The sequence below is a fragment of the Hibiscus syriacus genome, unplaced genomic scaffold, assembly GCF_006381635.1.
Source record: "Hibiscus syriacus cultivar Baekdansim isolate YM2019G1 unplaced genomic scaffold, ASM638163v2 tig00015967_pilon, whole genome shotgun sequence".
Classification (NCBI taxonomy): Eukaryota; Viridiplantae; Streptophyta; class Magnoliopsida; order Malvales; family Malvaceae; genus Hibiscus; species Hibiscus syriacus.
In genome coordinates, this window is record NW_024062378.1 from 1 (window position 1) to 13613 (window position 13613).

Below are 13613 nucleotides of genomic sequence, written 5' to 3' on the forward strand. Positions count from 1 at the left end.
GTTGATGTTCAAGACCAACCTTTACTCCAGTAAGCACAATCTTTGGTGACTAGAGACATAAGGATTTGCTGTATGTATAGCAATATACAACTTAAACACCATCATAATACCAGAAATTCATGAACAAGACACTATAATTATATATAAATACCCTTAAACACAGTCATAAAATGAGAAAATTTCATGAACAGTACATAAATGCACGAAACAGATACAATTGTTATTTTAAGGAAGAAATAGAAATCAATCCTAAATTATAGTCCCAAAAGCAACAATTCGAAAATTGAATTTTAGAACCCAAACGGCCTCGGAGTGTTTTCTCCCTAGAGATTGCGGTTTGGAGCCACATCTGTATTGTGTGTGTCCATTGTTCATGGTTAATAAGGATCGTGAACAGAAACTACCTTGTAATCACCTCTTAGTATTAAATACAAATTGAATTTTAGCTCGTTCATAGAATTTCATGAAAGTAAAGATCTTCAAATTCAACGACGATAGGCTTCCCCCAATTTTTCTTGCTTCTCTCAGTATAACCATAATTTCCCTTGGTAATTAAGCTAAATCAACTAAAGAAAATCGAATTCAATCCAAACTCCACCTTACCTCTCACATAAAAACAACTATAAGCAAACAGGGGGGAAAATCCAGGGGAAATTAAAGTACCTGGCAAATGTCACATTTAGGCATGTGAGAAGAAGAGAGGGGAACACGATGATGTTTGCTGGCCAACTTGTTCGCGGCGTGGGCTTTCTCGTCGCACTCCAAACACAGCGCCGCCTCGTCGGAGCAGCACAGCACCTTCGCCTCCGCTACACGCACAAGTCGCATGTATCCTCATATCTCTATTTTTCTCTTCCTCTAATAAATTCCAAATTTTCCAGAATTTATATTTCTTATTTGAAGAAATGGAGGGTCTATTTCTGGTTTAAGGAAGCAGGAAAGCGAAGCCAGCTGAACCTGATTCTCTTAATTAATTAATTATTATATAATAATAAAATTTAGATTTTATTTGAAGCAATGATTTCAGAATTGCCCACGTGGTAGATTCCAGATTCTTTGACTCGGGAGACCAAAACATATTTACTCTAGGCTTCATTTTTAACTATTTTTTTGTTTGGTAAACTATATGAAAGTCCCCTTTGTTTTTAGTTTGACGGATTTTGGTCACCAATTTAAAAATTAAGGCTACATGGTCCCTAATGTTATTGATACATTCGATTTTAGTCTCTAACGTTACCGATCCATTTGATTTTAGGCCCTCGGCCGTTAGTTCCCGTTCGATTTTAGTCCCTCAGGTATGTCACATATTCGTTAAGGGTTAACAACGAAGGGACTTAAATTAGACATGCCGATAATGTTAAGAACCATTTATCTTTTATTTTTAAATTGGTTATCAAAGTCAGACAGACCCTAAACAAAAGGGACTATTTGCATAGTTTACCCCTTTTTTAATCACCGTTATCGAATCAGTTAATCAAACTATTCAGATCGAATTTTCTATAGGTTTATTATGGGGAGAAATCCTTTCAATTTAATTTGCTCCATTCACAATCGTCAGAATTTGAAATCCTAACTTTACTTAAAGGATATAATGCTTTATCTCATTAAACTAATCGGTTGTTAGTTCCATTTTAACTCATTTTATTAATATAATGACGAGGATAAAAATAAATGATGTTATATTAATTTAAAATACAATATATTTTTGAAGTAGTGTCGAAATACTATTTGATTGGTAGTAATTTAGGCTAAGCTATTACTTTTAACCCAAAGGTGATGTGTGAAATCGTGTTTTTTGACAAGATTTAAAGAAAGATACTTAGATTATGGTAATATCAATTTTTGCAGATAATTGGTTCTTGCAATTTTAATGGATAAGCTTTTATATATATATATAATTTGCAAAGTTTGGATAAAGTTGTTTAAGTTAGACTATTGAATAATTTGAGGTGTTTTGAATATTATTATTCCTGTTGGATAAAGTTTTTTTATAGGAAAAATGACTGTAATATGTTACATCAGTATATTTTAATGGAAGTCGATAAAAATAATCGTAATGAAATTTAATTAAAAGATTAATGATTGTATTGCGAGTTTTATGAGTTCAAAGATCAAAATACAAACACCCCAAAAGTTTGATGACCATTGATGTAATTTAAACTAATATTTACTAAATAAGTTTGATATTTCATTTATTCATTTTTAACGTCAAACACACACACACTAATATATATATATATATATATATATATAATTGTTATTAAATTTTAAATTAAAGATTATATACACATTATGTTATATGCACCTTTTATTATATTTATATTGGCTTAATCGATAAGTTTTTTTCTAGAGTCATATATGACTTTGAATGACTTGTGTTATAATTGTAACACTCAACCACTAAAATAAATTGTATTTAATTTAGTTTGACTAAAATTATATTTAGATTAATTATATACAGTACAAAATTATTTTGAGTTATGATTGTAACACTTAACCATGAATTTGTCACATGTATATCTTTTGTCCATTTATGATATTAAACATGGATAGATACTTTTTTTTATGTAAATGCCAAAGACCTTGACTTAATACAACCAACACCTAGGGGATTGGGAAAGGACACTTTTAATGGTGATAGCATCGCACTTGAAATCATGCAGACATTGGGACCATGTTATTTAAAAAAGAAAGAGAGGCTTGTGATCCCTAGCTGCTGCTCAATCAATGTATTAGCAAGTTGCAACGACCTTGACTAACGCAATTAATCATTTATACGACCATTTCCAAAACAATTTAATGCGAAGTCTCAATTCTATGCTATAAGTTGTGCCTTTACCAAAGAATACCATTCTAACTCTGCTGTTTCTCTGTTCATGATTTGCATTATTCTCACACCCAACCTTATGGCAAAAACTCCCTTCCTCGCTCCTCTTATGTTTCTGTTACTATTTGCAATCCTTAGGGCTACTTTCTCTGTCAACATCACCACTGATGAATCCGCCCTTTTAGCCTTAAAATCCCATATAACTCATGATCCACACAATCTCTTAGGAACCAATTGGTCCACTTCTATCTCTGTTTGTACTTGGATTGGTGTCACATGTGGGTCCAAACACCATAGAATCACTGCTCTGGATTTGTCAAGTATGGATCTCACAGGCACCATCCCATCTCACTTGGGAAATTTATCTTTCCTGGCCTCGCTCGACGTAAGTGACAATAGTTTCCATGGCTCTTTACTCATCGAGTTAACTAATTTGCATCGGCTGAAGTATTTGAACTTTGGTAACAACAACTTCGATGGAGAAATCCCATCATGGTTTGGTTACTTTCATGAACTTCAAGACTTGTGGTTGTACGATAACAGCTTCACTGGAGTTATCCCATCCACCGTAGGCAATTTGTCAGAACTAGAAACGTTGAGCTTGTATGAAAACAGTCTCAAAGGTCAGATTCCTATGACTTGAAATATACTCTCATTACTAAAAAAAAGAAGTTGATTTTACAGCTATCAATCTCATTGCAGGTCATCTACCATCAAGAATGTAACACCCCAATTTAGGGGCTAAATTTAAGAAATTATAAAGTGGTGAAATTAATTGGTATTTTTGGAAGAAATCGGGATTAAGTTGTAAGATTTTAAAGTTTGAAGACCATTTTATGAAATGCATAAAGTTCAGTGACTAAACTCTTGGTTTACCCTTTTTTATATAGGTTGAATTATAAAACCCCGTGCGCAAGTTTTTCCAGAGAAATTTTCCAGTTTTCCCTTTCCCGTCAACCCCTCTTTGAACTCCGATCTACTCGCCGTCCGACCTCCGATCGACGAGCCGAAACCACCATCGTGTTCGTTGTCGAGCGAGGAACAAAACCCCTCAAACCTTTCGTCGTGAATCATCGTCGTTCGTCGTTAATTTCAGTCGGAAGTATCGTCAGTAATAACTCGATTTCAATTGGTTTTTCGTCGATTCACGACGATCCGGTCATCCTTTTACGACACCTCCCGCACCATCGTGTTCCTTGTATCGTTCCGAGTCTGCTAGTGTCATCCTTGGTCTCCGTCGACGGCGGCGCGTGAGGAGGTGAAGCGGTCAAAGTTTCCGATTTGTTGAAATCGAGTTCTCCGCTGTTCAAAATTGTGAACCGAGCTTTGTAAGTATCTCGAAATCGCTTAAAATAATTTTTAGAAATTTTTCCGAGAATTTTCCGACATCAGGGTACTGTTCACGCGCCGCACTGCGCGTGGGGAAGGAAAAAAGTGACGGGTTTGACCGGTTTTGGAACTGTTTTGACCGGTCACAACCCGACCCGACCCGTTTACACGACCCGACCAGTTGACCCAACCCGACCCGTTGACCAAACCGACCCGTTGACCCGACTCGTTGACCGTTGACTGTTGACCGTTGACCAAAGTTGACTAAAACTTTAACGGGCTTTAACCGGGCATTAAACGACCTTTGACTTTGACCGAGTATACCTATCCTGACATTTCTCGACGTTCCAAATCCGATTCCTCTGTCCGTTTTTTGAAGTTCGAACCCGAAGACCATGAAATTTCCGGTCAAACCCGTTGACTTTGATTTTGACTAAAATTCCAAATTTTCGAAAAGTCATATTTTATGCTTTTGACGTCTTGAATCCGAATCTGAAGTCGGTTTCACCAAATTCGAACCCGGTAAGCTATTTTTGACTGATTTATCATCCGATTCGATCCGTTTTTCAGAATTAAGCTCCGTTTTTTATGTAATTTCTGTTTATATGGATTCGAGGAAATATTGGAAGATGATTTGAAGATCAAAGGCGTTCGAATGGAATTTTTATGGTCGATCAATATTGCACGAAAATTGAGGTAATACTTTGCTACCTCTTTATGCTTTATGTAACATGATATTGGTAAATGCATGAATAAGATAATGTTGGTCACTTTTGTGGAGTTGATTAATTTATACACTCGATATGAATGTGGTAGAAATTCGGTAAATGAATACGGATCGAATGACTAATATAAGAGATTGAGGGATTGTTAGAATTAAATTACAAGTTTTGTGATTAGTGATAAAGAAATCGGCATTGGATTTGTAATTTATATTTTATATCAACAAACGTTAAATATTAAAGATACTTGGATGAGAAATTAGGAGAATACTCTGGTTGGGTAAAATTACGAAATTACCCTTATGTTGTAAGATGACAAGAATTGTCCCTGGAAGTTGGTAAATAACTCTGAAAAGACATATTGATCCGGTAAAATTACTGATGTCATAAGAAATGTTAGTTTTGCTTAGGAAATGCAGATAACCGATTTTTAACCCGAAGAGAGTTTATGCAATATACTAGAAGTCTGTTAAGGAATCATTTCAAGATCAGAGAATATTCGGGAAAGCAATTAACCATAGGATCTTTAAATTATAATTATTTTTGTTAAGAGCTAATATCGAAATTATTTGGTTAAGAAATTATGAAAATGCCCTTGAGAGGTAAAATAGTCTGGGTTGACCCTGAATGAGAAAGTACTTTGAGGATTCGTACTTAACTCGATTAAGTACGGATTTGATTGTTAAGATCTTGTCTTAATGCAGAAAATTCCTGATATTCCGTTTGTAAAATCTGAGAAGGCACTTGACCCGAAAATATCCGAGTTATGAGTAAATACATGAAGAGAATTACTCTGGAAAACTCCGAAGTAACTGGAATGGACTTGACTGCTAAATGAACTAAGTAACCTCAAGGATTGAGGATTAAGTAAATGATTGGGATAAGCTTGGAAATTCGGATGAACTTACATGATGTATCATCCCTATGGATTATGAACCATAAATCAAGTACGTCGACATTTCTTGGTATAGTTAAAACATGGAAATGAAATAAATACTATTAGAATATTTGTTCGTCTCCTTAAGATCTGTTCAGTGAGGACTCAGAAATTGATCTATGGACAAGAATATTTGGTATTAAAGAGTAAATACCCTTGAAGGTGAATTGACCAATTAGCAAGCATCAGTTCTGTGAGTTGTTCATCTCGAGTTGTTCGATAATCCGATCAATCGACATAGATTGTAAAGGTCATGAATCTTCGTTCTTCCTTATTATCCAAATTACTCTGGTCATATCTGAAACACAAGTAACTCAGATGTAAAGATTCTGAATACTCTTCTGATTACGTACAACTTCCGAAAAATGTCTGAATAAGATATGATCTCGATAAATCACATTCTGAATAACTAATGATTCCATCAGTTATTGATCTCTTTCAATAGTGATTCTAAATTCCAACATTCTATCGACATACTGAAGATCTGTGTTTCTCTGCCTGATAAGATTATCCAGTACCTCTAACTAATATTCGTAAACTCTGGTGTGTTCCCTAATCATATGAATATTTTATCTGATTTCCGATTTGAAATATGTTCTGATTTCTGATTCTGAACTATGTTCTGATTTCTGATCTGGATTATGTTTTGATATATGATATCTGATATATGATATGAATTCTGTTTTGATTTTTGATATCTCCGTTTATTGATGGAAAAATGTTTTATTTGGGGGTATTGTTGGAGGAAGAATATATGCAGGCTCCTCGGCTTTGTGCTCAGGGCCTAATTGTTGTGTCGGGGTTGTATGGTTCTGGGGAACCTACACATTATGATGTGTTCGGTTGGGGGATTTACTATGGTTTTTGATAAATGTTTTATTTGGGGGGTTATTGTTGGAGGAAGAATATATGAAGGCTCCTCAGCTGTGTGCTCAGGACTTTACTGTTGTGCCGGGGTTGTATGGTTCTAGGAAACCTACACATTATGAACGTGTGCGGTTGAGGGAATTACTATGATTTCTAAATGTTTAAAAATATGTTTTAAAAAGATATGTATCCTTTCACTGGTTTTGCGGGAACACACTAGATAACATATTTTGATCTCCTAAACCTAGACATCCGAAACACTTTTCTGACCTGAAAGCTCATTGTTCGTTACCCTGAAATATCAGTAGGATCTCCGCTCAGTATAGAATCTGTAGATGTTCAGAATCAATAAGGAATCAACCATGGATATGTAAATTATATATTTATCTGTATCTGTACGTTCTTCAGCATCATCTGGTAGTTTTGTATTACTGAGCTTTCCAAAGCTCACTCTATTACTCACCATTGTAGGTTAAAAGAATTGTATCACTGTAGCTATCGACATCAGTAAGGGGGTTCTTCCGGTGTTGTTTTCAGAGTATGATACATGTGATTAGGAGGCATGTAATTGTATTTTGTTTTATATACGAGTTTGGAAATATGTTTTATTTATGAATACTGATAAATGATTTTATAAGTTACATGTTTAATAAAAGTTTAAAATTTTCCGCTATTTTTACAGTGGGTCGCTCCGGTGGCCCTAATGTGACATCTCAGATCGGATCGGGTTACCCGCATCGGTCTGAGGGGGTTACAAAGAATGTTTGACAACCTTTCGAAATTGCAAGTACTCGACTTAGAAGGAAATCAAATTTCAGGTAGAATTCCAAATAATGTATTCAATTGTAAGGAATTGACGATGTTATCATTGTATAGCAACTCTTTTGAGGGAAGTATTCCTATAGAAATTGGAAATTTGACTAAGCTCAAATTCTTGTATCTCAGTTACAACAATCTCAAAGGTAAACAATTACTTATTTTTAGTTTCAGTTGCTTTTTATTATTTTTCAACATTTTCCAACAAATTGGTTCTAAATGATATGTAGGGCAGGTCGTATTCCTTCCTCGATCTTCAACATTTCCTCTTTGCAACATATTGCGTTAGGACAACAAAACAAATTCTCTATTTCTCTCTCCTCCAATATGTTTGATTACCTTCCTCGATTAATTTATCTTGATTTGGGTGGATGTCAACTTTCTGGAAAAATTCCAATGAGCTTATTCAAATGCAAAGAGTTAGAATATATATATTTGGGTCATAATCATTTAGAGGGGACTGTGCCATTAGAAATTTCAAATTTAACTTCACTCGAGACTTTCATCATTGAAGGAAACAACTTCTCAGGTAAGCTAAATGACTCGTTTAATTTTTTTAATTTTTTATGAACAATTGTTTAGATATTGAAGTATGATAATCGTTGTCAATATTATATCTCAAACCTTGGATGGATGAACTTTTATTTGCCACTAAATTTATAAAATTGAGTTACTATTTGGAGCTTTCATAAATGGTAAAAAAATTGAATAGTATTTTCATGTTTAGAAAAAGAAAGAAAAGAAACAGATTCTCTAGTGCTGAACAAAGAAATTAAGGATTTGCTAGAAAAAAATATTAATAAATTTCTACCGTATTTTTGACATATTTGATTTTATATTTAAGGTGAAATTCCATATGTTATTGGAAACATTATTTCTCTTAAGAAGATTGACCTTTCTGGTAACAATTTAAAAGGTATAATATTATACTTATTTTGTCTTTTCTTGTACAATTTTTCTTTTTGCTTGACAATATAAGTTCACATTTAAGAATAAAAGAAAAGAAATGGAAAATAGATCCCTATAGTGCTCAACAAAGAGTTAGAAAATTATAGATAACTTTTGACGAATTTAATTATATGTTTCAGGTGAAATTTCATCGGTTATTGGAACTCTGACTTCTCTTGTATACATAGATCTTTTTGATAACAATTTCTCAGGTAAAAAATGTGTTTGAATTCAAAAATTAAAACTATTTGAAGCTTTCACAAGTAATATCAACATGTTTCATAAAGCATAAAGAGGTAGTAAAGTATTACCTCAATTTTTGTGCCATATTGATCGATCATTAATTTTCATTTGAAAGTCTTTGATCCTTAATTCAACTTCCAATAATTCCTCAATGCATATTAACAGAAATTACATCAAAAACGGAGCTTGATTCCGAAAAACGGATCGAATCGGGTGATAAATCAGTGAAAAAATCTTATCAGGTTTGAATTTGGTGAAATAGACCTTAAAATCGGAACATCAACAAAACCCAAAATACTAGTCTTAAATTCCAGCTCACCAACTTGATTTCTAGCTTCCAATCTTTTTCTAACGAACACGGATAATTCATCGTACAAATACAACTTCCAATAATTTTCCTTGCCATAAAAAAATAACTTATTAGAATCTAATTAATAATTTGGAAACCCAATTTGCATAACTAAAAACTTGAAGAGCTAGTAATATTTAATTACCAACATCATGGACTAAACTGATCTTATTTAAACCATTATGCCATAATTATATTAATATGAAAACTAAGAGACAAGGTTGAGCTTTTAACAACTTGGATGGCTTACCTTGAAATTTTCCCTTCTCACTTTAATAACAACCCCCCAAACCACGTGCCTTGTTTCATTCCACCATTTCTTTTTCATTCTTTTACTTAACCTTTAAAGCTTCAAGCCATATTTTGCAGATGAACAAGGAAGCTCGTCGATAGGTAGTTGAACGCCGACAACCACCGTATCAACCGTCGTCACTAGTCGTCATCTGAGAACTAATATACATGGTTTGAATCGCATCAAACTCTTCATCACGAATCCGACCTCCGAATACTTTGCTTCGTACATACAATATTCCATGTTCGACATTTTTGCTCAAGCAACGGAGTATTTTTGGCTCAAAACGTTGGTTGTTTGGGGATTTTGAGCTTGAAGATAAGGGATTTGAGATGAGCTTCAGAAACAGTAAAGAGATCGAGATGCGTTTTCTTGGTTTCAATTGAATGGATCTCAACCTTCGTTTCGATATCTCCATGTCGTTGTTACGGCTGAGAACCTTCCATCTGTCACGGCCACGACTTGAATTCTCGGACGAAGCCGACACTAACAACTCCTGCACACAACTCTCACTTGCAAATTGAACGTATCTTCTCAGTGAGTCCTCGCTGATGGACCATAATTGGTTGCAAGCTACAGAACCGACATTCCTTGCCATTGAAAGATAGCTAAAACTAGCTAGGCCTCTTTTTATTTTTTTACTCATAAGAACTAAAGTAGGAATATATATACCAACAACTGATTACAAGGGTATGGTGAAGAGAGCAAAATAATTAGTGGAAGAGGGGGAGCTATGATGATTGAGACACATGCGATGCCAGAAGAAGCTCCATGATTGAAACTGCACATGGATTGTTGGGAACTTTAAGAAAAATCCAACAGAGAATAAAGCCATGGAAGCACTAATTAATTTTTTTTTCAGCCGACTAAATGGGTTTCATGGTGACAATGCATTATCCTTAATTTAATCCCATCACAACCAACAATTTGTTCACTTCTACCGACTCTATTATCCTCTATTTGTTTAATAGAACAATGGTCTAATAAAACAATTTTTCCAACCAACTTCATATTTAATCTAGAAAAAACATAACCCCTAAATTGGGGTGTTTCAAATTATCTCAAAAGTGCTGTTAAAGGAAGCTAAGCCTAACAAATGGGTTCCTTGACAACTAAGAAACTAAGTCTTCGGGGGTTTCTTTATTTGAATTCCAAAGATTAGCAAAGATTTCAGCAAAAAAATACCATACTTTTCAAAGCTTTGAAAATATGGATTTCAGCAAAGATTCAAATCCATCAATGGAGGGTTCAACAACTCTATCTTAATTAAGAGAAGTCAACTAAACAAAAATTTATTATCTTTTCGTCTTTACCCTATTCTTGTTAACACAAGAATGAGCAAAGAGGGACAACTGTAGACAATAAATTTTTGTCCCGTTTTTTATTTTTATTATTTTATTATTATAATAATTACTATAAATATTATTATAAATAATAATATTATTATTACAGGCCATAATACAAAATAAATTGGGAGCCCATTTACAAAACCTAAAGGCCTAATTACTGAAGTCCAACAGCAGGCCCAGATCCAGACCCGGGCCAAGACCCGATCCAGATGTAGCTAGGGTTTTCAGCATCTTCTCCAGCCACCAACGCTATCAATCATTGGATCTGGAGAGATCCAACGGTCCAGATCTCTCCCAGTATAAACCCTAGGGTTCACCAACCCTAGTACGATTTTGGCGCCGCCTTCAACCACTCCACCTGCTCCACCGTTATGTTCCCTAGTCATCTGCTGCCACAACACCAACGTCACACCAAAGCCTCCTATGGCCTCCCAAGCACCGCACACGTCGCAATCCATCGATGGCCACCCTTGTGACGATAGCCACATCGATGGCCTATAAAAGGCCATCCCCTGCAAGAGATCGAGAGGGAGAGGAAGGGAGATCCAAACAACAACCATACCAACAAACAACCAAAAGAAAAGAGAGAAGAACATACCATTGTCGGAGAACCGAAACGTCGAAAGGAATAATCCTAGATCTACAACGTTTGGTAAGGTTTTAGACCAAAACAACCTTAGATTTAAGTTTAAAAAAATAGAGGATTTAATCTAGGGTATTTTGGTGAACTCCGGCCACCGTGGATGGTGGTTGGCGACAGTTGTCGTTGGTGGTTCACGGTGGTCGGCTGGTGACCATCGTACCTCCGGTGGATGATTTTAGAGAGAAGTGAGAGAGTTTGAACTTCTCTCTCCTAGAGAGAGAGAAGTGAAAAAGAAAAAATGAAGAAGATGGCCCTTTGTTTAAAGGGTATTTAAACCCTCACCAAAACGACGTCGTTTTGGTGAGGGGAGTCTGTGTAATTTTCCTGCATGGGAAATTCACTTCCGCAATACTTCTTATTTGTAAACCTTTTAATTTGGTCACTAAATCATTTTTCCATATATCTTAATTTGGTCTTCGAGTTTTATTTATTTATAATTTAGTCACTATTTATATGTTTATATATTTAGGGGAAATAATTAATTTAGTGCCTTATATTTTACTATTTTTTATTTTAATCCTGATTAAATATTTATGGTTAAATTACATTAATAGTAACTATATTTTATAGTATTTATATTTAGTACTATTAATTGATATTTTATATTTTAATCTTATAATTTTAATTTTCTTTATTTTGGTCATTATTTTATTTTATTTATTATTACCCCTTTAATTTCAATATTTTTAATTTACTACTTTAATAATTTTATTTCAATATTTTAATTTAGTATTTTATTTTTTCTATACCCTGTAATTTTAATAATTTTTATTTTTAATCCCTTATAATTAATTATGATTAAATTATACTATTAATACCTATATGATTTGTTTATTGATTATGGATGTTAGGTGATGATAATTATATTATATAAATGTGATTTTGAAATGAACGTAGGAACATGTTAGTAAAGCTATGTTAATTCAATTCTAACTACTCTTGACTTTTTTTTTTTTTTTTTTTGCATTATTAGTCTCACGCAGCTTATGTTGATCACTTAAAAAAATTTTAATACATGATTTAGTCTTTAATATTTTTTACAGTTGGACAAAAATTACTACTTGACTGAGGATCAATGCATTTTGCTAATTAACTTAACCGATTTTGTAAATTAATTAAAGAATAATGATATTTATATATTTTTAAATATTAAGAAAGGGTTGTCTTAAAGCAACTAGATGTCATATTCTGATATTTTAAAATAAATAAATACCTTATAAAAACCTAAAAAAATAAAATATTCCTACTTTAATTATATTCATTTTGGTTATATTAAATTATTTAAATATTAAGTTCTTAGGAGAAATTATCATATTCTTATTATTTCAATCGAAAAGAGAAATATTCGTCCTAAAAGCATTTTAGGGATTAGTTTCTCTTCGATTAGAAATATTGGAATATTTTATATTTTTCCTTATAATTTTCTTTAAATAAAATTATGCGATTGAATATGAAATAATAGAATCGTAAATTAAATTTATATTCGAATTCTTAAATTTATATTATCAAAGACAATTTATAATTAACGGGTACCAATTTTGGGCGTTGTGGGGTGCTAATCATTCCCCAAACGTAACCGACCACGAATCCCTTTTATTTACTAAAAAGAATGAATTTTTGGTTATACGCACACCGGTTTATCTTTTAAATAGTTTTTTTTCTTCTTAAAAGATGATTTTTAGGTATTCGACCTATCTAACCCAAAAAGTTGATGGCGACTTCAAAACATTTCATTGAAAACCTTTTCAGTTATTCACTCGCTTTTCCGCCAAGAAACATTCGTGTCCGGGCGAAAACCGGTTACAACAGTGTGCTTCGAGTTTTTATTACTTTTTGGAAAAATGAAGATGATGACTTAAGTGTGAAATATGATACTGACAATGATGAATATGTTTGGTTCCATTTTCAGTGAAAATAAAAATTTATATAAAATAAAATTCTCAATTTGATCGAAAAAAAATGAAACTCAACTCAAGCTCGAAAAAATTGAACTTGAAATATTCTCAGATTTAGTTCGATTAAAGCTTGAACTTGAGCTTGAATTTGAACATTAAGTATATGAAAATCTTATACTACGTTTTTTAATAAACAATAATAACATATAAATGTTAATATTATTGAAAAATTAATTTAAAAATTGAAAATTTAATATATTATTTTTTCGAGTTACTAGCGTGCTTTTTGAGTCAGGTATAAAGTAGCTTGTTTTAGCTTGTTAAGAACTGTAATCAAGTTTAAGCTTGAATTGAGTCCATTCGAATCGAGTGTTGACCAAACTTTGAGTGAATCGA

The 13613-nt window shown here is 33.3% G+C and overlaps 1 protein-coding gene across 1 annotated transcript; it reads left to right on the plus strand.

The window, feature by feature from the left end:
- The first annotated feature begins 2870 nt into the window (after positions 1-2870).
- LOC120208160 (putative receptor-like protein kinase At3g47110) lies at positions 2871-3808 on the plus strand. The gene is made up of 2 exons (XM_039207503.1): positions 2871-3450; positions 3718-3808. Exons 1-2 carry the CDS (start codon positions 2877-2879, stop codon positions 3720-3722), a joined length of 579 nt encoding a protein of 192 aa, XP_039063434.1. The 5' UTR covers positions 2871-2876; the 3' UTR covers positions 3723-3808.
- The last annotated feature ends 9805 nt before the right edge of the window (positions 3809-13613 follow it).